Source organism: Phoca vitulina, unplaced genomic scaffold (assembly GCF_004348235.1).
Source record: "Phoca vitulina isolate PV1807 unplaced genomic scaffold, GSC_HSeal_1.0 scaffold23, whole genome shotgun sequence".
NCBI lineage: Eukaryota > Metazoa > Chordata > Mammalia > Carnivora > Phocidae > Phoca > Phoca vitulina.
Genome location: NW_022589726.1, coordinates 19,559,387 through 19,584,987, shown reverse-complemented (window position 1 = coordinate 19,584,987; position 25,601 = coordinate 19,559,387). Strand labels below are relative to the sequence as shown.

The 25,601-nt window shown below is 43.3% G+C and overlaps 1 protein-coding gene across 4 annotated transcripts in view; it reads left to right on the top strand.

Moving 5' to 3' along the window:
• Positions 1 to 7,470: 7,470 nt before the first annotated feature.
• The window catches only part of SLC4A8 (solute carrier family 4 member 8), a 72,768-nt gene continuing 54,637 nt past the window's right edge, over positions 7,471 to 25,601 (top strand). For 3 of the 4 annotated variants that reach the window (XM_032420318.1, XM_032420316.1, XM_032420317.1), the window contains exons 1-2: positions 7,471 to 7,700; positions 20,008 to 20,089. In XM_032420318.1, coding sequence (XP_032276209.1) covers positions 7,656 to 7,700; positions 20,008 to 20,089 — 127 coding nt within the window. In that variant the 5' untranslated portion in view covers positions 7,471 to 7,655. Of the gene's footprint in view, positions 7,701 to 7,887; positions 7,983 to 20,007; positions 20,090 to 25,601 lie in introns of those variants that run through there. The other variant, XM_032420319.1, reaches the window with a different exon arrangement.

Sequence of the window (25,601 nt, the reverse complement as noted above, 5' to 3'; positions counted from 1 at the left end):
GTGTTTCATTGCTGGAAGTTCTCTTAGTAGTCTAGAATCAGAGGGATGCAAATAGCTTGCTGGAGACAGTAATCCCATCCTGCTCATGCCCTTTAAGGAAGACAAGAACAAGGGAGGATATCATAAACTGGCTGCAAGTGTTTGAAGGGCTGTCATGTGGGAAAGTAAGCAGATTTCCCTTTGGAGCTACAGAAGCGAATGCCTGGAATAAAAAAATGGATGTTTCAAGGAGGCCAACTGAATCTGGAATGGGACTAGTGGCCTCATTCGGTGGTGAATTCCCTGTCACTGGAAATATCCAGGGAAATTGGATGGCCCCTTCTCTGGGATGCTGTGAAGAAGGATTGTACTGGATAGAAAACTGGTCTATGGTCTTTTAAGTCACTTCTGACAATTCTTAGGGGACAGGGACCAGAAGTTCTGGAGAGACCCAAACTGATATACAGGTTAAAATCAAGTTGTGGTGACCTTAGTTCATTTTTTAAGATTTTATTTACTTGAGAGAAAGAGAGAGAAAAAGCATGAGTAGGGGGAGCAGCAGAGGGAGAGGGAGAAGCAGTCTCCCTGCTGAGCAGGGAGCCTGACATGGGGCTCAATCCCAGGACCCTGGGATCATGACCTGAGCCGAAGGCAGATGCTTAACTGACTGAGCCACCCAGGGGCCCCAAATTTAGTTCATTTTGCCTATCCCAAACAAAGGTGATTGTTTCTATATCTGTTTTAAGGTTGGACTTCTTTCTCTGCTATTCATCGGCTGCCCATCTCATAGCTCTGGTTGTTCTTGGTAAATCTAGCAAATACTCTCTCTATATTTTATAAGAAAAGACGAGACAAACTCTGCCTTCTTTAAAGAGGAGGCAGTCCTTTTCAATTTGGTAAAAGATTAGAGGTAGAAAAAGATAAACCAGGGAAATGCATTCAAATTCTATGTCTATTCCCTTTTGCCCCAGCCCAAATGTCTGAATGGGTTTCTTTTTTATTAACTGCAAAATGAAAGACCTCAAGGGATGTTTCCCTGCAAGTAAGAGTAGCTTGGACTGAATTTATATCTATGTCACATAACATGCTTCTAGAGATAAGAAGCAGTAAGAGTTATTTTCAGAAGTTCATGAGCGTTTGTTCAGTAAACTAATGAAGGGTATCACTGACAAGCTTTCCAAAGTGGAAATTATATGAAACTGTCATCTGAGGGGAAAGGGTAACAGAGGAGGAACTTGGCTTTTGCTATGGGGAGTTCATGTCAATTCTAAAGGAGATTCACACTTTCGCTGTTCAATTGAAATCAAATCAATTTTATGTAGGAAGTGGCTGAGTGGAATTATGTTTCTAGGAAGCCACACAATGAAGTGGAAAGTATTAGTAGTTCTTGACCCGGCTCTGCTATTAACTGGCCTGGGCAAGTCCCTGCTCCAGCCACAGTTCAGCTTTCTAGTCTAACAAATGTTTCTGTGTACATTTACAGATCTGTTGAAGGGAAATGAGACAAAGTGATGAAAAAAAAGTCGAGTATATGGAATTATACAAATGTGAGGTATTGAATGTGCTGCCCCCTTAAGGATATCCTAGGCATAATGGCTAAAAGTGAAGCAAGAATTTCCATATATAGTATAATAAGCTCAAGAAGTCTTATCCCGAAGCCGATAAGATGTGGAATGAAACCACCTAATCTTGAAGCAGGACTAGGTTTGGCTAGAAACGGATAAGATAGATGTATTTAATTAATACAAATGTGTTTGGACCTGATATCAAGGAGTTGGCAAATGGTTCTTGGTTAACACCCACTTCTCCCAAATTCTTGAATGATTGCCCATCTGGATTTGGAAGTCTCAAAGGCTTCTTTCCTCAAAGGGCTGCTTTCTCTTGTGGTCTGCTTCTTCCTGTAGGTCCTTTCCCCTACCTCTGCCTCTGTCCAAATATCTTCCTCGTGATTCTAGAGAAGGCAGATTGTAGGTTTTTGCCCTCTTATGTGGGTTCCATCTACTACAACCTTACTTAGTCCAGAGCAAGGTGTGGATGAGTACAGTCTAGGGAATTTCTGTGGATGATGTTGATGACAATGAATGGAGGGGGAGTGATTTTCCCAGTCAGGAGTCAGTTTTTGTGATGCTTCATTGTTCTTCCCTGTGATGTGTAGTGTTTCAGCATGCTGTGCACAAAGAAATTGCACGCAATAGTCTCTTTGGATATGCTGTCACTTGGCAAAGGGCTGAAGGCAAATCATGCACCTGCACAACCTTGTTAGCTTGACAAAGAATCCTGGCTCTCCCCCTCCCTTCACAGGAAATGCTCCCAGACGGCAGCACCAACAAGCCCTAATTAAGTCTTCCCTTACCTCGGATCCTGACACTTTTTCCTCCAACCTTTCCTTGGGTTTAGATGTGTAATTAAGAGGAAGGGTGGGGGAGAACAAAATCAGGTATACGATGCAGCTGGGAATTGGAGCTACTTAATAGCAAGGAAAGACTAGAATCTCCATTCTGGCGGCTCTTTTGACAGTTTAAACGGAGCAAGGGATATGGTAAAATGATGGAGAAATTAAGATGCTTTTGATGAAAAGATTGGTTTTAATTATGTGAGAACATTTGTTCAGGCATTTTGAGTTTCTTGTGTTTTCGCCTTTTTGTCGCTGCAGAAAAGAATTTCAATATTTTTCAGCCAATATTTAAAGACAATAAATGTAAGGTGCGTGGTGCTTCCCTGGGAAGGCTGTGAACACTCCCTTACAATTAAATGCAAAATCTGAGGCTTTGTGTACTTATCTGAAAAGAGAGTCCCATTGATTTTATCATGTCCCCAGTGGGTTCAAGATATACTGTCTTCCCCCAGAGTTTAAGAACCACTGGTATTAGAGAAGGATCTGGAGACGAAATCTGGAAGGATAGCCACATTTGGAAGCCATGAAGACAGGATGGAGCCTATAAAAGTTAGGGAAGGATGGAAGCCCCAGACAGACCCATGGGGGGCAGTGAGTGGTTAAGCATGTGTGCTCTGGAATCAGATACACCTGAGCCGAGAGCCCAGCATCTTCCTTTATTAACTGAGCTGACTGTATGACAAGGGCAAGTTACATCTCTAATTTGGGATGGGATGATGGCACCTACCTCATGAAGTTGTTGCAAGGACTGAGGTCATCCATGCAGCATGCCTCCTTGCCTCCCTGTTGATGTGTGCAGTCTCTGTTTCTATGCATACTTTGCTTTTTTCCTGTGCATTTTATGCCTCCTTCTGGACCAAGTATCCTGTACAGATGTCAAGAGGCTCTGCATTCTATTCCACTATCTGTTTTTTTCTGCTTTCTTTCTTTTTTTTTTTTAAGATTTTATTTATTTATTTGACACACACAGAGAGAGAGGCAGGCAGAGGGAGAGTGAGAAGCAGGCTCCCCACTGAGCAGGGAGCCCGATGTGGGGCTTGATCCCAGGACCCTGGGATCATGACCTGAGCCGGAGGCAGACGCTTAACCAACTGAGCCACCCAGGCGCCCCTTTTTTCTGCTTTCTTTAGAAAAATAATCATTGTGAGGCAGTGTCCTCAGCTGAGTATCCTCCTTCCAGCTTTTCTGGAGCCTGCTTGCTGGCTAGGTTGAGAGCTACATGCTTGCAAGTTTCCAAGCAGTATAGGGAGCATTAGAGGCTAGAAGCCTAGAGCCTGGAGCATGGAGGCAAGTGAGCCAGCCTCCTTTGGGAAGGAGAGACCCAGACAGTGCTGTGAGGGGAGAGCCTGTCTTCGGCAGCACCTCAGATAGTGGCTGCCTCAGGCAGCCTCAGAGGCCGGCTCTGTGGCCTAATTCCTTTTGTAATTTGTACAATAGGCCAGAAGATGGGGCTCTTGACCTTGGAGTCAAGGGCCAGAGGCTCTTTCTCTACAGTTGAAGTGGTGGAAAATAGACCCACGAGAGCTCCCAGGAATTTTCTACCTCCTTAGCCCTCTCCCTCCTATGCCCATTCATGCCCACTCCCATGGCTAAGAGCTATCTTTCTGGGGAGAGGGGAATTCGGGGCACATCTTCCCTTTGAATACCATCCTTGGCCTCTCCTTGATTTACCACGTTGCCAGAGCCATTCTATCTGACCCCCTGCCCCAGCTTTCCCCCTTAAACCCACCTTGCCCCAATGGCAGATCTGGCAGTATTACATAGTGGCCAAGAACTCTAGAGTCAGATAGACTCATCCTTGGCTCACCTCCTCGGAGGAGCTCTCCCAGATCACTCCATCCCCCATGCCAGTTACCTTCTATCACATGACCTTGCTATTGACTTCTTAGCAGCCATCACAATCTGTAATTGTCTGTTTGGTTACTTGTTTACTGTCTCCCCACTAGACTGTAAGGCTCAAGAGGGCAAGACCGTGTTTTATTGTTCTTTCCCCAACATGCAACCTGAATACAAAAGTTCTCAGTAAATGTATTTTGTATTAATAAATGACCAAAGCTCAGCTTCATGACTGCCTGATACTAAGAAAGCTGCTAAACTTCCCTAAGCCCCTGTTTTCTTACCAGTGAAATGGGAGAAATAATGGAGTTATTATAAATTTTACGTAACACAATGCATTTATGCGACAAAGCCTGGGTCCTGGTACGTGGAAGTGTTCTCCAAAACTTTCAGCAGTGCCTTACTTTCTATTATATGAGAAAAGTAAAATCTGAATTAATTAGCTGGCTTTCCATAATTTGGCCATAGTTATTTTTTTGTTTTTTTGTTTCTTTTAGAGAGAGAGAGAGAGTGCAACAGTGTGCACCTGAGGGTGAAGGGAGGGGGAGAGGAAGAGGGGCAAAGAGAATCCTAAGCAGGCTCTACGCCCAGCTTGGAGCCAATGGGAAGGGTTGCAGGGTGGGGGGTGGGGGGGGGCTCTGTCTCATAACCCTGAGATCATGACCGGAGCCAAAATCAAGAGTCAGATGCTTAACCTTAAGGGACTGAGCCACCCAGGCGCCCCTGTTTGTTTTTTTAAACCACAATTTGTACTTCACTACTGCTCTTCTCTATAACTTTTTGCTTTGGCTCAAATCATGACTACTCTGAATGGGCCATGTACATTCCTATTATTATTATTTAAAGATTTTATTTATTTATTTAAAAAGATGATCTATTTATTTGAGAGAGAGAGAGAGACAGAGATAGTGACAGAGAGCATGAGCAAGCACGAGGTGGGAGGAGAGGGAGAAGAGGGAGAAGCAGACTCACCACTGAGCAGGGAGCCCATGGTGGGACTTGATCCCAGGACCCAGGGATCACAACCTGAGCTGAAGGCAGACAGTTAACCAACTGAGCCACCCAGGTGCCCATTTTTAAAAAGATTTATTTACTTATTTTAGAGAGAGAGAGATGGTACTTGCACGCGCGTGCGCGTGCGTGCGCGCGCACACACACGAGTCAGGGGAAGGGCAGAGGGAGAGAATCTTCAAGCAGACTCCCTGCTGAGCATGGACCTGGACACCAGGCTCAATCCCAGGCGATGAGATCATGACCTGAGCTGAAGGCAAGAGTTGGACGTTCAACCAACTGCGCCACCCAGGTGCCCCCATTCCTATTATTAAGTTTTTGCCCAGTAGTTGAGATGCTTGCTCTCCTTACCTTGGCTCAATTATTTTCAGATTTAGCTTTAACCCATGTCCTCTGTGTCATGGTCCTTTAGTGTCCCAAGTCATAAAAATCATTTTCTCTTCTGAATTTTTTTAATCTTTGTTGTCTACATTTCTCATATGGCTCTTATTCTTTTTTTTTTTTTTAAAGGTTTTATTTATTTGACAGAGAAAAAGACAGCCAGAGAGGGAACACAAGCAGGGGGAGTAGGAGAGGGAGAAGCAGGCTCCCCGCCGAGCAGGGAGTCCGATGTGGGACTCAATCCCAGGACCCTGGGATCATGACCTGAGCCAAAGGCAGATGCTTAACGACTGAGCCACCCAGGCGCCCCTCATATGGCTCTTATTCTATGTTTTATTATCTGTCATCATATTCACATGTCTTCTGTTTCCCTGATTAGACTATAAGCCCTTCAGAGATATGTATTATATTTTAAATTTGTTTTCATCTTCAGTGCCATTTGGGCCTGTACATAGTAGGTGTTGAATATGCTTTTGATCGAATTAAAAACATATATATTTGTTAACTACTTTCTATATAACCAGCATTCTTTGAGGCTCTGTGGAGTACAGAAGGACATAAAAAAATAATTATCTTCAAAAAACTTACAATATTATAGTAAGTTAAAGTCAATATATAGTTAAAGTACTTAAATAACCACAGCGTGATAACTGATATAAGAAAGGTATGGAGTGCTGTGAGGCTTCAGAGAAGGGAGAGATGATATCTTTAAGAGGTGTTGGAGAGAGTGGGATAAAGGAAGGTTTCTTGGAAGAGATAGCCTTTGAGATTGACTTTGAAGGATGGCTAAGATTTTGATGGGCAAAAATGGGGGGCAGTGAATTCCAAATTCAAGGATTCAAGGATTAGTGAAGTGATAAACAGAGACTGTGGCAAAGAATGCTAACGCTCAGAAACAGGACCAGGGGCCTTAGACAGGAGATCAGAAATATGGTTCTGCCCCAGGGACACTGAAGCATAACCTTGTGTCAAATTTCAGGGCCAACGCAAGTTGTGGTATACAGGGGTTGAAATTTAACATGTACCCGACCATGTTCTCCAAATGTAGTTTCTTTTGAGGCAAAGAATCATTTGGACTGTCCACCCCCCTCCCCATAATATGGACTCACCTACAGTCTGATGTGATAGTGCATGAAAGGCAAAAGGCCCCTTGCCTCCTCTTGGGGACAGAGGATTGGTTGGATTATGGCCAGCCTCTCTTTTGCTTTCAAACCCAAATCAAATTGAATGCATTACTCATGATTTTCTAACCTTGCCTTAGATCAGTAGTTCTGTTGTTAAATAATAATTTGCCTTAGATCATTTCTTGGAAAAGTTGGAAGCGTTTTTGTGGAATTATTTCAGCAATCAGCCTAGGTTCAACTCTGTGCTTTTCTCTGCCCACCTAAGACCAGGGGAGAAGACCTAAGTCGGAGCGAGTCTGTGGAGGGGGTCTGATCACTGCCTGCCCCGCTTCTCTTTAATGCACGTTAGTCTGGCCATTAGTTCAGACGTTAACAAGTAATTTTAGAAGGCCCTTCCCCCTCATCCTCTGGTACTTCCTTCTTCAGTCCCAAGGGCCGTTTCCTCAGAATTTGAAAACCATTACCTAAGTAATAACATCAGAATTAGACAAAACCGACACTTTCTCAGTTTTCAAGGGTCAGGTGCAGCCGCAAATAGAAGCACGGGATTTTCAATTTCTAGCAAGCAATTGGAAGGACCTTTAAGCCCAGAGGCCCCTGAAGGGAGGGAGGCAGTTTCCAAGGCAACCGGGCCCGGAGCGGTAGCCTCCCCAGGCTCCCTCCTCCCGCTCCTCCTCCCGGTAGCCCAGGGTACCGCCGGACAGCGTCCTCCCGTGCTCCGCGCGCTGATTGGCCGCACAGGCCGCACGCTGATTGGCTGCGGCGAGGCCTCGCGGGCCGGTGGCAATGGAGGAGGCGGCGGTTGATGGTTGACCGTTGGCTCCGGGGTAGGGGTCGCCGCTCGGGCGATCGGCTCAGAGCCGACCGGAGCGCGCGGGCTGCTGACGCTCGGCCTGGAGCCCTCGGGCCAGACCTAGCTGGGTTCCGCCATGCCGGCCGGCAGTAACGAGCCGGACGGCGTCCTCAGCTATCAGGTAGGGCCCCGCCTCCCGCCCCTCCCCGGGGCTCAGCCTCCTCATCCTCTGCCCACCCTCCTGCCTCTGCCCCCGAGCCGGGCTTCGCAGGCCACTCCCTGAGGGCGAGGGGAGGCCCGCCAGCGACACCAGGGGGCGCTCCGGGCGGCTGGGGATCGGGCCGGGGCCGCGAGCGGGTGACCTTGGGCCGAACCTGGGAGCCGGCGGATCACTGCCGCATCCCTTGCGCGGCCGGCCCGGGGAGCCCTGACGGCGGCGGGCGGTGACCTCTGTTCTCCTCGGGTACTCCTTCTTGGGAGGGAGGCTGGCTTCTGGCCTCGCGGCGTCTTGTTGGAACGCGGGAGGAAGGGTGGCCAAGGAGCTTGCTCTGGTGGGGCAGGTCTCCTCTTTGTGTTTTTATTTCTGGAGACTTCTGGTTCCTCGGTGGTTCAGAGAAAGAGCTGGAAAGACTGGAGGCTGGGACCAGACCCCGTTAGTGTGGCCAGCTTTATGACTTTCTCCATCCCCTTGGGCAGGCATCTGGAAACTTCTGGGAAGGGAAGGGGAAATGGGCTGGGGATGTGTTGAGAGGTCAGGAACAGGTGTTTAATTAAGGGAATGAGGAAACCAGATTTAAGTATGTGGTAACTGTTGGGGTGGCAAATGTCAGGGAAAGCATTGGATTAGGTGTCAGAGACTGTAGGCTCAAATCCTACATCCGCCTTGCACTGGCTTTGTGACCTTGAATACGTCACTTGCCTCCTTGAACCTCAGTTTCTCCATCTAGTAAAATGGGGATGGTAATACCTGCTTTGCTTACCTCACGGGGTTGTTTTGAGGACTAAATGAGGTGCTATTTGTGAAATGCTTTATTGTGTGACAACCAGTAAGTGAGTGGTAGCTTATTGAGTTCTCACCCCCCGCCTTTCCTGTGCAGTCAGGTGGTCTAGTTACTGCTCTGGAAAGAGAGATGGGGGGGGGTCAAGTCTGAAGTGGAGGGGTGTGAAGAGGATGATGGGCCTTCTTAGGAAGGATGATGGGTCTTGGAAACAAGTGCATGTTGATGTCAGTGATGTTTTCTGTAAGGAGGCAGGGGAATCAGTCTGAGTGTGTAGCAAAATGGGCATCAGACACCGACTCTTCTTCCTCCTGTAATAGTTTGCCACTAGAAGATCCATGATTCCTTGTTTGCTTGCTCCATCAAAAAGGGAACCATATCTAAGATTTTGGAAAATCTTTTCATATCTTAAGTTTATCCAATGTATGTTGGGGAAACAGTGATGAGCAAAAATAGGCAATGTTCTTGCCCCCTGGAGCTTCCTGTCTTGGGGGGTGGGGAGAAATAACCATTTTTAATCAAATAATCCCATAAGTAAATGTATTATTATGAACTGTGATAAGTGTTTTGAAAGAAAGATAGGCAGTGCTCTGAGTGGTTCCAGCCTTGGTCTTAGATGAGAGAAGAGTTTGCTAAAGAAGAAAATTAAAGGTCTAAAGAAAGAGTGTCAACTGAGGGAAGAGGGAGATCAAAGGACCTTGGAGACAAAGAGAATAGCAGAAAGGGGGCACATCTAGTTAGAGGGCCTGAAAGAAGGCCAGTGTGGCTGGAGCCACAGGGAGCAACGGTGGCGGGGGGGAGGTGGTGTGAGATACACTCTGGGGTCGTAACACACAGGGTCATTATGGCCCATCCTGAGAAAGTTGGGATTTATTTGAGGATCAAGGGGAAGCCACGAAGGGGTTTAAGCAGGGAGGGGAAGGACAGAGAGAAAGATTGCAAGAAAGAGAGAGCACAAGTGCATGAGAGTAGCGGGGGGGGGGGGGATGAGAGAGCAAGCACCAATGAGATCATGATCAGATTTTCCTATTGAAAGATTTCTCTGGCTGCAGTGGGAGGAATAGAATAAGCAGGAATGAGTGTGAGGAGACAGTGTCCTTAACATGCAGAATGTGTACCAGTTGTCTGGTACAATCTGATCATTGTCAAGATCATAATAACCCATAAGCTTCTGTTAGTGCTCTGTGAAATTGATAATTCCTGAGTGCTTCTGGGGTAGAATAGAAAATAATTATCTCCTTTACATCTAGTTCATGTAACTTTCATGAGTGGTGGGGTGAGGAGAGGAAAAGGAATAGAGCAGAAACAGCACGACCTCATGAAGGCTGAGTCAGGTGATGGGCAAATGGGCACTTGAGATATGGGGGAGGAAGAAAAATGAGGGCAGAAGGAGGAAAGGAAATAGGGATGACCTGGAGGACACACAGTCAACCGATTGAAAATTACCCATGAAGCCTCCTATGTGCCAGTTAGGCTGTGTGTGTGTGTGTGTGTGTGTGTGTGTGTGTGTGTGTTACGGGGGGATGGACCTTGCAAAGCGAGGAGATTGTGTAACTTGGTGTAGAGAGAGATTCTAAGCATCACATCTAAATATCATAAGTCTAGGCTGTTTTCTCTGGTTTGGACTACTGCACTAGCCTCCTACACTTCCCTCTGCTCTATCTCTCTTGCCCTTCTACAGTCCACCTTCCACATGGCAGCCAGAGAGAGCTTTTAAAAACACAAATCATGCCCCATCCTATCTTGAGACCCTTCAGTGGTTTCCCGGTGCATTTTAGAATAAGATCCAAACTCATCATGGCTTACCAAGCTTCAGTGTGCTCAGCACTGACTGCCTTTCCTCCATTCTCTCACCACGCACCTCTGTACTGGCTTTCTTTCCATTTCTTTAATATGGCAAGCTCCTTCATGCTTTAGGATCTTTGTTCCTGTCGTTTTCTCTGCCTAGGACATGATTCTACCCAGGCTTTTTTGTGACTGAACTCAAATGTTACCACCTCAGAGTGGCTTTCCCTGACCTCCACCCACAGTGACTCTCTTTCATACGATCCTGCTTTATGTTCTTAATAGCACTTTTAACTCATCTGAAGTATTCTTGTTTGATTTCTATATTATCTTTTTGAATGGAAACTTCTTGGGGGCAAGGACCAGGAGGAAAATCTTGTCATACAGCACAGTTCCTGATATAAAATAGGTGCTTAGTTGCTTGAGTGAATGAATGACTTTCCTATATCCAAAGCCGATGCGCTTCTCCTCAAGGAGCTTGTGGTCTTGTCGGGATTAGCACAGAGCATCAGGGGGCCCATTGCTTTTCCCTCCTCTTCCCCTGGAATATTCCATTTAGCTTTCAAGGTCTGGCTCTATATCACTATCAGAATTCATCATTCTGTCTTCTCTGCTCACAGTGCCCACCAAATGCTATTACTGTCTCCAAAGTACGTGCCTTTAATCACTCTGCCTTACGGTAGCTTGTGTCTTTGAAACCTAGGCCAGTGCTTGACTGGGAGTGAGCACTTAGTAAATGTTTGGGAAGATATGTGGCAAGGTATACAGTGGATATATTGGGTTAGGAAGAGATTGGACTGAGGGAGGCCAGCTAGGAAGCTGTAATTTGGGATGACTTTTTTTTTTTTTGTAACGTAGGATGACTTAATGAAGGCCTGCATTACTGAATTTTGATGAGATTTCTGGAGGTGGTTATTGAAATTTTAGGAGTCAATGTGCTCTTAAAGGGGTTAGGTAGTAAGGGAGGAGGAAGAGCAGAAAACTTTAGGGAGAGCCTCTAGTTTGGACTAGAACTGAGGACATGTTGTATCTTCAAAGTTCTCCTGATCAGCACTTTCAGAATTGAGCAGAAAGAAGTGCTGGAGAAGGCTGGAGTGGTCAGAACCATCAGCAATTGAGCCAAGGGGTGCTGGGAACTGCAGGCAGGTTCAGGGATGGTGTAAGTGACAGAGAGGCGAGCAAGTAAGTTTGGGTTTCCAAGGCTTTTCTGTGAATCAGCCCTGCTCAGAATGGAAAATTCAGCCCTGGGAAATGGATGATAATTAGGAAGGATGGCTGATGAGAAGGACTGATGAGAAGAGAGTCACATTCCCTATCTTCTGTGGACCTGGAAAAACTCGTCCAAGCCAAGACTTCTTGAGGGAGACCTGAATGCTAGCGCCTAATGACTGGCATGTGTTGGAGCCCAGTTAACATTTGCTGAATGTTATTGAATAAAAGTATCAACCATGGCATTTCTCCTCTCACTACATTGTAGCGTACAATCCATATTCCTCCACCCTCTTCCAACATACACTAGGTGTTCTCTTTCTATGTGGGAGTGGGGGTAAACTGTGAGCATCCTCTGTCCCTGGCTTTCCCAGCTCCACTGGAGAGCTTCAGTAGGAGAGGAGTGAGCTGTCCTGCCAAGCAGAGAATTGTGGTAGTCTGGGGGACAATTCAGGTTGCAAATTTACTTCCTTCAAAATCTGTAGATAATTGCCTTAGCTCAGGTTTGCCTTGGCAGTGTAGACAGGGCTCTCAGTCAGGACATAGAAAGCAACCATGTTTATTCTAGATCTGCTGCTAGGTAACAGCAACAAATCTTAGATAATGGAGAGGGTGGTTGTTCCTGTAAGGCAGTAATAAGTTTACTCTGGTCTTGGTAGTTAGGGAGCCATAATGTGTGTATTAGTTTCTGTTGCTGCCATAGCAAATGACCACAAATTTGGTGGCTTAAAACAACACAAATTAGTCCTGCCTTGGGCTCCCTGCTCGGCGGGGAGTCTGCTTCTCCCTCTGACCCTCCCCCTTCTCATGTGCACTCTCTCTCATTCTCTCTCTCTCAAATAAATAAATAAAATCTTTTTAAAAACCCACAACTTGATTATCTTACAGTTCTGTACTTGACAAATCCAACGCAGCTCTCACTGGGCTATATCAAAGTGTCGGCAGGGCTGTGTTTCTTTCTGGAGGCTCTAAGGAAGAATCTGTTTCCTTGACTTCTGCAGCTTCTGAAGGCTAATTGCATTCCTTGGCGCCTAGTTCCCTCCCTCCACTCAAAGCCAGAAGCATAGCGTGTCTCCAACCCTGCTTTTGGCATTACATCTCTTTCTTGGACTCTAGTCTTCTGCCCCCCTTGTCCACTTTTTAGGGACCCTGTGATTACATTGAGCCCACCAGATAATCCAGGATAATCTCCTTATTTTAAGTTCAGCTTATGAGGAACCTTACTTCCAACTGCAATCTTACTTGGGTGGGTGGGGGCATTATTCTGCCTACCACCATGTACTAACTAACTAGTAATCTGAATACTGAACAGGAGTGACTTCAGGTGAGGTTCAAGAAAAGAATCACTGAGAAACCAGAGCTACTTTGAAATTTGAGGCCCCAGCGGCTGCTGAAGAGTCAGAATAGGAAGCTCCTGGGTATTGAGGAGCTCACGGCCACTGAGAGGAGGTCTGGAACAACTAGACAAGTCCTTATGGAACCTTTGTTCTCACTAAAGCAGGCTGAATTCTGTGAGGACGTCAGATTGAGGGCATTAGACAGATGGGCATCTGTGGGCCAGATTCACTGCCAAGGGTGTACAAGGGGCCAGAATTCAGAGACTTTGTTGGCTGAAGAGGAAGATGGAAGTGAATGAGATGGAGAACTATTGGAAGTCCGGTCAGTAAAAGGGCAAAGTACAAGTTTCAAGTACCAGGTTCTGGCACACTAAGGATTTAAGATGGTAATAATGTGGATCTTGAGCTGTGGATACTAATGCCTGATTAGGTGACCTGAGCTCTCTGAAATGACTGGGTTCTTTGCTTTTGGCAATATTAGCATACAGTGTTAATAAGAATACAGAGAGGCTTGAGTTTGAGTTCCTCCTATCCCACTTAGCTCTTGTGTGATCTTACTTAGCCTTGATTTAAGACTGCTGTAAGGATTAATTGGAGTAATATATGTAAGGCACAATACTAGGCGTATAGGAAGTGCTCAGTAAATATTTGTTCCAAAACTCACTGTATCAACTTACTTTGCTGATTAGAAACCCTGGAAGTCACTTCTATGTTTGTTGTTTTAAAAATGGTTACATGTATCAGAACTCAGTAAATGCTTGACTCTTTTTTGTTGGGGGTGCGGATAGGAGGGTGGATGGGTGTACACAACCTCTGAAAACACTGGATCCTTAGGAAAAAAGATGAAAGGGGTCTTTGGAGGTGAAAAGTCTGAGACTAACTGCAGGAAAGGAGGGGGAGTTGAGTTTGGCAGGTCCACCACCCCACAGGTCCAGAGTGGCGTAGCAGGGGGCATGAGTCAGGGAGAGGGCTCAAGGTGGGCTCCACTGTCTGCTGCCTTCCCCCTCCCCTGCAGCCTCTGGGGGCTGCTTCCAGGAGCTGGAGCCATTGTGCAAGGCTCAGCCCTGCCCCTGCCTTTTCATTTGTCCATTAACTGTAAGTTAGAATCTGGTCTGCTACTCAGGTATAATTCATTCATTTTTCAAGACTCATAACAAGATGTGCCTTGCAATTTCAGTGTTTTAATGTGTATTTAACCTCCTCAGTTCTTTTTATCTTCTCTAGTCCTTGAGGTAGGCACCCAAATCAATTCACATTTACATAGCGGGTCATTGTCTGTGAGCTAGGAGGAAGTACAGAAAAGAGGAGACTTAGAAACACCACCTTTTCTCTAGTTCACTCTTCTTTCCCTCCCTCCTTTCTTTCCTTTATCTCCTAAACTTAAATAACGTGGTTCTCATGATTCCAATCTTTTCTGCGTCACAAGCTTCCCTGAGAATCTGATGAAAGTTACGGACCTTCTCAAGAAAAATGTGTACTCACACATTAATCCTGAAGCCCATTCATGGGAACCCTAGAAATCTATGGATAAGAAATCCTCTCTGCCAGAAATAATGATGGTATCAGAGGAAATATAACAGCCAGCTGGTGAGGAATCTGCAACAAGCACAGACCGATGAGACTTGATATTCTATTCTTTTCATTTTTTATTATTTTAAACAAACTTTGTATATACTTGAAATTTATGGAACATTTCAAGCAGATAACAAAGTAGAAAGACTAGGGGCACCTGCATGGCTCAGTCGTTAAGCGTCTGCCTTCGGCTCAGGTCATGATCTCAGGGTCCTGGGATCGAGCCCCACATTGGGCTCCATGCTCAGCGGGAAGCCTGCTTCTCCCTCTCCCACTCCCTCTGCTTGTGTTCCTGCTCTCGCTAACTCTCTCTCTGTCAAATAAATAAATAAAATCTTAAAAAAAAAAAAAAGAACAAGGTAGAAAGACTTGTAAAAGTGACTCGTCATGTACCCATGACCTGGCTTCAACAATGAACACATATCTATTCTGCTTCATTATGTCCCCACCCATTCTCCAAATCCCAGACATCATATCATTTCATCAGTAAACACTTCAGTATGTATCACTAAAGATTAAGAAGTTTTTTAAATGACATAACTACCAAATCACAATATTACTATTTTTTAAAATTAACAATAACTCCTTAATAAATATCCATTTAGTTGTTTAAGTTGATGTGAGTGCCTTATAATTTTTTAAATAGTTGGTTTATTTGAACAGGGATCCACACGAGGTCCGCACATTCACATCCAAGCCTGACATTTCAAATGCTTTGGCTGATGGTGTTTGACAGTGGCTCTGTTTTCTTTGGCAAGACAAAGAAAGTGGATGAACAATTATTCAGTGAATTTAGGCTGTGGTTAACTAATCTAAATTAAGGAAACAGGTTGATTTTTCAACCTGAATATTTCAGATGTTTGACCTTGCTCTCCATGTTTTGTTTTCATGGTTCTTAGAATCATAAAATCAATTATCCCGCCATCTCCCCTGCCCCCTTCCTCCAGATTCCTGCTGTGTTCTGTGCTGTGCCAGGGATCTGTGGACAGTGCTAAACATTATAACTAATTGGTCCCTGTCCTTTGGATATTATAAACCTGTGGGGAAGCTGACATGAAAAATTATTCATATATATATGAAGTTTTATGGGAAAATATAATGATCATATGATAAAGAGTTCAGAACCCTAATAAATATTTATTCATCACAGTTTTTGGATACTTAGCACATACTGGACATTATACTAGCTGCTAGGTACATAGTGGTGAACATAGGCACAGCACCTCCCCTTCTGGGACTTACAAGAGTGCAAAGTACTTACAGTGGTAAGCTACTGTATTGGGCTCTACGAACATAAAGATGACAAATTGTGGCTGTTGCCATCCGGAAATCCATGATCGAAAAGATGAGCTAGATAAATGAATAACAAATCTAAAGTAAAAGCAAGTTTTTCTGCCTAAAAGTTAATCCTTTACTTTATATGAGTCTCTACATTGATGTTAAAGGTGTATTTGAAGATTTTGAATAATCTTAAATAATTATAAAATGTGAAAAAAGTAGTATTTCTAAGTTAATATATTATTTTCCAAATCTGTAATCTTTCAGTTTTATCTGTACATATTTCTGTGTGTATCACTAAAAGATAAGAATTCTTTTTTTAATTTAAAGTTTTATTTTATTTTAATTTCAGCATAGTTAACATACAGCGTTATATTAGTTTCAGGTGTGTAAGATAGTGATTCAACAATCCCATATAAAAAAGATAAGAATTCTTTAGAAAATGAGCATAGTATCACCTAAAGAAAAAAAATAGCAATTTCTTTAATACGATAAAAGATCTAGTCAAATATTCAAATTTCCAATTGTCTCAAGAAATTATTTTAAAAAATAACTAAAAATATTATTTTGGTTTGTTTGAATCAGGATTCAAATAAAGTCCACACATTGAGATTTGTTTGTCGTCTCTTTTAAACTACTGCTTTCACCTTCTTCTCTCCCTGTCTCTGTTTCTGTCTTTCTCTTCTTGCAATTATTTATTTTAAAAAAGGGGTAAGGGGAGGGAGAGGCTTTGTTCTGTAGTTTCCCACAGTCTGGATTTTGTTGATTGTATTCTCATGCTGGTGTTTTTCCATGGAATTGTGCTTCACTGTATTTCCAGTAGATTGGTATTTGGATTTAGAGGCTTGGTCAGATTCAGGGACAATTTATTTGTTAAGATTACCTAATGGGTGGTGATATGGCCTCCCATTAGGAGACATATAATGTCTGGTTTTCTCTCTTTGTGATGTTAGTGGCTGTTGAAAATCAATGTAATCCATAAGGGATTGCAAAATGGTGATATCCTAATTCTAACATTCCTTTTTCATTTATTCTTTTCTATAATAAGAAACTTCTTTCATGTCTTCTGTGATATCACTCTATGGTACAATTTATATAGGAAAGCCAAGATAAATTTTTAACAGTTTTCAAAATAATGAGTTGGTTTGTTAGCATTATCCTCCAATGGTGACCAATTAATTTTTTGAGTGACATTGTGAACTCATGGATTTTAACATATTTGATATAGTTAATCTGTTATAGTTATTACTCTTACTGATGCTCAAATTGTCCTAAAAAGCAAGGGATCTCTTTAAGTTGACTCCTGAGTCCTTTTGACACCATCCTAGTTGTCTGTGGGTAGCTTTTAGTAGAAAATGATACTTTAAGAGACCACAATCTAGGTGCTAAGGATACTCATTGCTTCTGGCTGTTCATTTTTTTCTAGGACTTTTGAGTGGACAGAGCTAGAAAATGTAAATTTATAAATTTAAAAACATTAAAAGATAAAAATATATGTTCTTGTTGATACATCCGATTCAAACTCAGGACTACATGGTTTTTACTTAACTTCTATCTTAAGACTGTATTTCCTCTTACCCCTGTTGAGAATGCCAGTTCTCAATGACATTGAGAATGACAGAACAAGTTTACAAAATCACTCATTTGTTTATCTCACAATGGACAACTGTCTCAGAGTGATAGCACCAACACTACCACCAATAGATAACTAAAAAGCAGTTTAAGATCTTCTTAAACTCTTTTTGTCTTTAGGGTATATGCCACTAAGGATGTTCAGTCAATTTATTATGTCTTAAAGTTACGTGGAATAATTTCTCTTGGAATAGTTATGCCATCAATTTGACCTTTGTTTTCATTTTGTTTTTCATTTCTGGGAATTGCTTTTAAAATTTTTAGTTTTGTTTTAAAATTATGTAAGGTATTTATAAAATCAGGTATATTCAAAGAATTCTGGTGTTCTGTCCTTGTCTCCTAACTCCTCTATAGGTAACTATTAAAAAAAAAATGTTCACAGTTTAGTCTTCCTTTGTCTGCTTTTAAGTATAAGCAGATGCTTATGTTCCAACACTTTTTCTTTTACATATATATGTACATATATATGGGATTCTGGGAACATGACCTGAGCTGAAGGCAGCTGCTTAACCGACTGAGCCACCCAGGTACCACAAAACCCTAGACTCTTAAATACAGAGAACAAATTGGTGGTTGCCAGGGGGATGGGTGAAAAAGATAAAGGGAATTAAGAATATACTTACCTTGATGAGCACTGAGTATGTATGGAAGTGTTGAATCATTATATTATACACTTGAAACTAATTTAACACATATGTTAATTATACTTGAGTAAAAAAAAGAAATAGCAGAAATATACTTGAATAGAAAAAAGAATAGCATAGATAGATAGATAGATAGATAGATAGATAGATAGACATTTGACTTTCATCTACTTCCCTAAAAATTGGTTTATTCAAGTTGTCCTCAAAAACTTTTCTGAGGGGTGCCTGGGTGGCTCAGTCGGTTGAGCGTCTGCCTTCAGCTCAGGTCATGATCCTGGGGTCCTGGGATAGAGCCCCATGACATTGGGGTCGTCGGGCTCCCTGCTCAGTGGGGAGCCTGCTTCTCCCTCTCCCTCTGCCTGCCGCTCCCCCTGTTTGTGCTCGCTCTCTTTCTTTTTCTCTCTCAAATAAATAAAATAAAATCTTTAAAAAAAATGTTCTTGAATCTTCTCATTAGGAAAATGCAGTTCAGGGTTACCTTATTTGGGGACATGGATGATAACTGGAAAGGAAAAGAGTAAAATTAGGACAGTAAGCTGGAAATTTGAGCAGGATCTAGAAGATAGTCTGGACTTGGCGGAGAGTTGGGGATGGGGCACATTAGACGACAGGACATGTGAGCAAAGGCATGAAAAGTGGGAACGTGCACAATGCCCATGGGATCAGTGAAGTTGGCTGGAGCTGCAGATTTGATAAGAGAAATAGATTGGCAGGAAAATCAGTTCAGATTTTTTTTGAAATAATTCAGGGTCTTGATAAGGTAGGTGCCATTATATTCATTATTTTACCAAAGAATTATTGAGTACCTACTATGTGAAAACTCTGTGTAGGATGCTGGGGAAACAGTGGTGAGGAAGACACACAGGGTCCCTCCCTTGAGCAGAGACATTTCATTAGGAAGGAGTGTGCTGTGAGGGCATATTAATGGGGGGACCTAGCTTAGTTCAGATGAGAGGTAGTCAGGGAAGCCTTTCAAGGAAGTGCATTGAGGCTGAGATCTGCGGGATGATGAATAAGTATTGGCTGTTGGTGGTGGAGGTGAGGATAGCAGGGAGAAACTTATAGTTCAGGGAGGGAGAAACACTCAAGGAAGAAAGTAAGTATGGTTCCAGAACTGAAAACATGTCCAGTATGACCTAAAGGGCTGGAGAGTGTGGCCTAGAGTAGATGAGACATGAGAGTGGATTCAAGAAAAATTGCAAAGGAGGACTTGATAAGAAAAGGGAGAAAACGATTTCCCTGAAGACATAAAATAGACACTCAGTATACATGGAATGGATAAGTCATTACATTTGAAATTTCAAATGTGGACTAAGAAACAATGGTGCCATGGGTGAGTGTAGGTAAATGAGCACAGGGTGCTAGTTTTGGAAAGATTAGTTTGGTTTTAGACCTGTGGATCTTGTGGTCAACATCCCAATGGTTTGTCAAATACTGAGTCAACAGTTTCAGGCTACTGTTGAGATTGTAAGACTCAAGGGAGGGAAACAAAAGGTAGAGTGCTCCTGCTTGGGAATTATGGTTAGAGGAAGAAGCTGAGCCTTAGGTTGAGAGGGAGGAGACTTGATCAGAGAAGCAGGATGGAGAATTTCAAGGACAAGAGACTCAAACACTGTAGAGAGGTCAAGGAGACCGATTTACAATAAATGAAATGATGTGGTTGACACCACTTACAAAATGCAGGGCTATTATCCACTTGTACAGGTGGAGTGGGGAGTTGGAAAAGGCATGAGATCTGTAGTCACAAGACCTGAGTTCAGTCCCACCTCTGCCTTTTACCACATTTGTGCCCTTGACCAATACTTACTTCATTTTCTCTGACTCTCAGGCTGCTCTTTTATAAAATGAGAAAGAGAATGGCTGTCACGTTTGTGTCTCAAAGTTATTGTGAGGTTCAAATGAAAAACATATGTAAACCATCGTGCTTTCTCCCCCAAGGGTTGCAAAAAGTGTCGGGCATATACGTGGGACTTAAATGAATGTTTGAATGAATGTATGCATATTACTATGGCTACTTCTTTTTGTTTCAACAGAGACCAGATGAAGAGGCTGTGGTGGATCAGGGTGGGACCAGTACAATTCTCAACATTCACTATGAGAAAGAGGAGTTGGAAGGTAAGAATTGTGGTTTTGTGTGTGTGTTGGGGGGCGGGGAGAATTAATGAGAGGCAGCCTGGTGTGGGAGGAGAGCTTTGCCATCAGGAGGCTTGGGTTTAAGTCCTCTAATTCTTTCTCACTAGCTGCAAGACCTAGTGGGGGTAAAATCACTTCATTTCCCTTAGGCTCTATGTCCTCATCTGTTAAATAAAAGTAGGGATATTAATACAGAGAACAAACTGGTGGTTGCCAGAGGGGAGAGAGGTGGGGGGGAAATGGGTGAAATGGATAAAGGGGATTAAGAGGTACAAACTTCCAGTTATAAAATAAATAAGTCATGGAGATGAAAAGTACAGCGTAGGGAATAGAGTCAATAATATCGTAATAATGTTGTTTGGTGACAGATGTGAGTACACTTACCATGATGAGCACTGAGTAATGCATAGAATTGTTAAATAATCATGTTGTACACCTGAACTGAACACAGCATTGATGTTAATTATAATTCAATTTAAAAACTAGGGATATTAATACCTTACTATTAGGATCCAGTAACATGTGAGACAGTGCTCTGAGCACTGTGAAGTCCAATATAAATATTAATAAATGATCTATTCCTTGAGAATGTAAAGTACTCAGATCAGTTTGTCAATTCTTGGCAACTGCCTACAAATATAAATGTAAATATATACACAATTTTAAAAGAAAATAAAATACAAATAGTTTTTAAAATTTAGTTTGGTTATATTATTCAGTTGTTTGGTTATATTATTCAGTTTGCCCCATCTCCAATATTTGCTCTTCCATTCTAATTATACCCATTTCTGCCTGGTGTTTTCATCTAAACAAGACAAGAGAAAACATACACCCCTGTAACATATTCTTTAAGAATTCATAGCACAGAGTTGTATTTAAAAAACACCCAGCTAGGGGCGCCTGGGTGGCTCAGTCGTTAAGCATCTGCCTTCGGCTCAGGTCATGATCCCAGGGTCCTGGGATCGAGCCCTGCATTGGGCTCCCGGCTCTGCGGGAAGCCTGCTTCTCCCTCTCCCACTCCCCCTGCTTCTGTTCCCTCTCTCGCTGTCTCTCTCTCTGACAAATAAATAAAATCTTCAAACAACAACAAAAAACCACCCCCCCCCCAAAAAAAAGCCACCCAGCTAAAGTGGAAGGGAGAGAAGAGTCATTTTTATTGATCTGCTTTGTCTAGGTTCCCTTAACTTTCTTTTTCCCCTGTCCCACCCCTGGGTCCCCACATGACCGTTGGTGGTGTCCTTCTGCTTTCCTTTCTTTGTAGGGTGGTTTCCTGACAAATGGTGATGCTCAGTTTTATGAGAGAAAGGCTCGTGTCCAGTATAGCTTTAATGAGAACCCACATTTGGCTCAGAAGCCTTTGTGAAATCTCTGCAACATCCCCTGCAATGTTGAAGGCTATGATACAGCAACTTTCTAATGACTGAGACAGCATGTAAAACATTCTCTCTGTACTACTTGTTCCCATGACGTTTTTTTCATCAAAGTTGTATAATCTTCAGAGAAAACTTGTCCTTTGGTTGGGGAGAGTGAAAGCTGTAGAGGTTGACTCAGCCTCTGGGTCTGTTACCATGAGAACTTATGTGGGTGGCTTCTGGAGGTCAGCAGAGTTTGGATATATCGAGGTCAAGTTTTCCAAGTTATTCTGACCAGATGCAAGAAGAGCCAGTGTGGGTTTTGGCAACTGGGAGAAAGTGGAGAAGGAAAGGGTGTGGAGGTGGGGAGGCTAACATTTGTTGACTGCCCTCTGTGCGTTAGGCATTGGATTAGGCATTTCGGACAAGTTGTCTTTTTTTTTTTTTTTTTTGTAATGGACAAGTTGTCTTTTTCATCTTCCCAGCAGCCTGGGCGGTAGGTATCATCCGTATTTTACATGTGGAGAAATAGGGTCATTTAGCCTAACAGCAGGTGAGACTGGGATGGAATTCTGCTCTTTCTATTCAACTACACTGCCTGCAAGGGAGGACAGTCCTCGGCATTAGCCACCCAACCTCAACTTCTGGCTCCATCACATAAACATTTGTATATGATATAAACATCATATGAATATCATGTTGCCCTACCCCTCCTTCTGCCCTGATAATCCTGTTGCCTCTCTATTCTCTCACTGCACCCTGAGGACACTGTTGCTCTCGGTTTAGTTGTCTGGGCCCACTAGACCTTTGCTCTCAGCAAGGAGGTAACCACCTATGAACACTCTTGTCTGCTTGGGAGTAGAATCATAAACATGGGTAAACTCGGATCCTGAGGACTGGGTTCCATTCACAGAGGTCAGCTGAGCACTTGGCAGTCGGAGCATCTTTTCAAGATGCCGCCATCTATTCTTCATGCCCTCACCATTTTGCTATAAAAGAAAGCTATACATGATGTCATCTGTAGGGGACAGTGTCTCGGGAAGTGGTCCTTTATACAGAGAGCTTTTTGAAAACCAGCATCTTATTTAGGTTAGCACTTTTTAAATAAAGCACATTTGGCACATGGAGGGCAAATGGTGCCCACTTCTCAGGCCTGATGTGGTTCTAGAGCAGCACTGGAGAAGAGAAGAGGGAGCTGGGATTTGCTTTGGCTTGGTCATGCTGGGGGCTCTACCCTGCCTCACTGTGAGGGAGCCCCTAGGACTCAGGCTGCACCTAGGGTGGTGTCCTTTCTGGAAGGCATGAAATAAAGTCAGTCCCACTTTGGTAGAAGACAGAAGTAAATTATATTCTGATTCAGAGTGTATGCCATGATACAGGGTTCTGTGGCTGTGGATAAATCTCTGGGTCTTCCTTCCCCTTTATTCCATACCCTCTGCTCCACATAACATAACCCATCCCCCCTTTCAGAACTACTTCAGAGATTTAGCCTCTGGACATTGTTACAGACTTTTGTAAACGTGGGTCTTTTTGCGTAAGTTAATTCCATCAGTAGGAGAAGGTGCATTAAACCATGACATTGCTTCTTTTTATGTAGGAGAGGAGTCCAAAGCAAGTATTAGAACAGATTTCCAAAGATAAACTCACAAAGAGCAATAGTTCGTGATGTGCTTCAGTGGACTCTCCCGCTCCCAGAAGGACATGGAACAGTTGCTTTAGTTACAGAACTGTTTTTTTCCATTTTTTTCTGGCAGATCATTATTCCTGATTAACTATTAGACTTAAAAATCCTGGACTAGGTTTAGTGCCTTCTAATAAGTTTTTAACAGAGGTAAGAGCCTTTTGATCCTATTTTTAAGTTATAAAAAAAAAGGCTTGCATCTGCTCCGCATGTTAGATTCCCCCCTCCAGTTATTGACTTTGAGTTGGACCTGTAGCCCAGGGGAGTGGAATAATTTTCAGTATGTGCTAATGAGTTCTGCGTGTGTACTGGGTAAACAGTGTTTATGACATGCACTCTATGTCGGTAGGCCCAGTCTCCGTCTGCAAGGTAGGTCACAGCTGTGATTTCTGTCCTGCTCCACAGGATTCAGCCCCAGTTCACTAATGGTTGCTCCCCGTATGTGTATACTTACTTATTTTTTTAAAAATATATACTAACGTTACATCTCTCCCATTAAGTTTTACTGAATGAATACTTGTATTTGCACACAGATAGCTCCCAAAGCATAGGTTTGACAATGACTGGAAAGAAAGAATGGGGAATTAGATGGGGAGAAGGCGGAGTCCGGCTGAGTTGGTAAGTAGATGAGGGGGAGGAAGACGCCGGGTGGGAGAGCAGCTAAGTGACCACAGGATGAGTTTAGTGAAGTCACAGACTGCCACAATCCAGTTAAATGGACTAGATTTTATTGATGCCATATTCATTTTCTGGTGTCCATTTGTTTGTCATCTTTTCTGCTGATTTCACTCAGAAAATCCAAGTCCCTGCTTCAGAGTCCTCAGCTTAGAAACTGAGGTCTAATTTTCTGATAGCCACTTTGATCCTTCTTAGCTCTGACCCCTGCTGGGGCTTGTTTTGATTTCTGCCTGTCTTCAACATTTTCAAAAGGCAGGCACTGTGGTTGGTTAGTGTTTGGGAGAACTGATTGGACCAAAAAAATTCTTAAAGTAAAAGAGTCTTCCTTCCCTAAAATTTAAGCTTTACCTTACTTCCTACAGAGGCTCCTGAAGGGTGTCTTCCCCATTATCCTCAAACTTGCCTAGTGGGAATTTTAGATATCAGGCAAAATCATACATCATTTGCTCAACAAATATTTATTGAGCCCCTGCTATAGTCCCTTTTTGCAGCAATAAGTAAGAATAGTGGGAACAATCCAACCGTCTTGTCTTCTCCAAAGAATGACCTTTCCTGAGCCTTTCCTAAGTTTGTACATAGAACCTGGACTAGATGTGAGAAGTCATTTGGTTCAAACTCCTTGTTTTACTTTAATAGTGACAGCGAGCAAATTAAGAAAATGAGATCTAACAACACAGGTTCTAATACTTAATCACTACCCCTCAATTTCTATTTAGGATATACTTAAAATTACATAATATTAGCAATATACCAACAAAAGCCCAGTGGAAGTATTTGAAATGTACTTAAGAAGAAGTAGAGGTCCTAGCCTGGCCAATAACCCTCTGGAGGATTTGTTGGGAAGAGGAAGCTCATGGCTCTATTGAAGGACGGAAAGTCACCCCTCGGTGAGGCTTTTCTTCACCTAAGTCTAAGCTCTACCTAGAACCACCGATTTTATAACACCTAGGTCTCTATTTTAGGGGCTGGTTGAAGTGGTTCTGTGGGATCTAATTATGCTTTTCACTGTCCATGGGTTCTTCGTGATCTGCCCCTGCCTGTCTTTTTGACCTTTCCCCCCTCCTCTTCTTTCCTCTTTTACTTTGCTCTGGCCCCACTGGCCGCCCTTTTGCTTTGGAACACGCACATTCCCACTGTAAAGCCTATGCATTGATCTTGCCTTGTCCTGGAATGCTCTTCTCATGGTCTCTTCTCATCACTCAGATGTTGCCTCTAATCATTTTAGCTACAGTTTCCCTTAGGTCAGATTGTAGACTCCTGAGGAGGTTCGAAGGGGTTATGTTCCTGAAGGAGGCTCTTAGGGGATGTTCCATTTTCTGAACATTTGTGGAACAACGACTATATGTAAAACACTGCTTTGTTATGTGAGGGATTCCAAGAGAAATGGCCTGGGACCTTGAGAAGCTTGCAGATGAATAGTGGGAGGTATTAATTCTAGTGCAAGGCATAAAATAAGTACGTAAGAGAAAGCTAGCCAAGGGCTCTGAGGATTTAGAGTAGGAAGGCAGCACATTTGATTGGGGAGATCAGAGATCATACCAAGAAGGAATGTGCATTGCCATGAATCTTGTGGGAGTTAGCCAAGTCCATGTCTGGAAGGCACTGGCACTTTGTGGAATGGCGGGTTGGTTCATGTAGAGGCAAGAACGTGAGATGACGGTGGGTGCAGCAGCTGAGGCTGTGGGGAGGAGACAGAGTTGCTGGGGTGGACGCAGAAGGTGTACATCTCCAGATTTCCCTCTGCCCCCGGAATGTTTAATTGGTGTGAGCACGTGTGAGATTT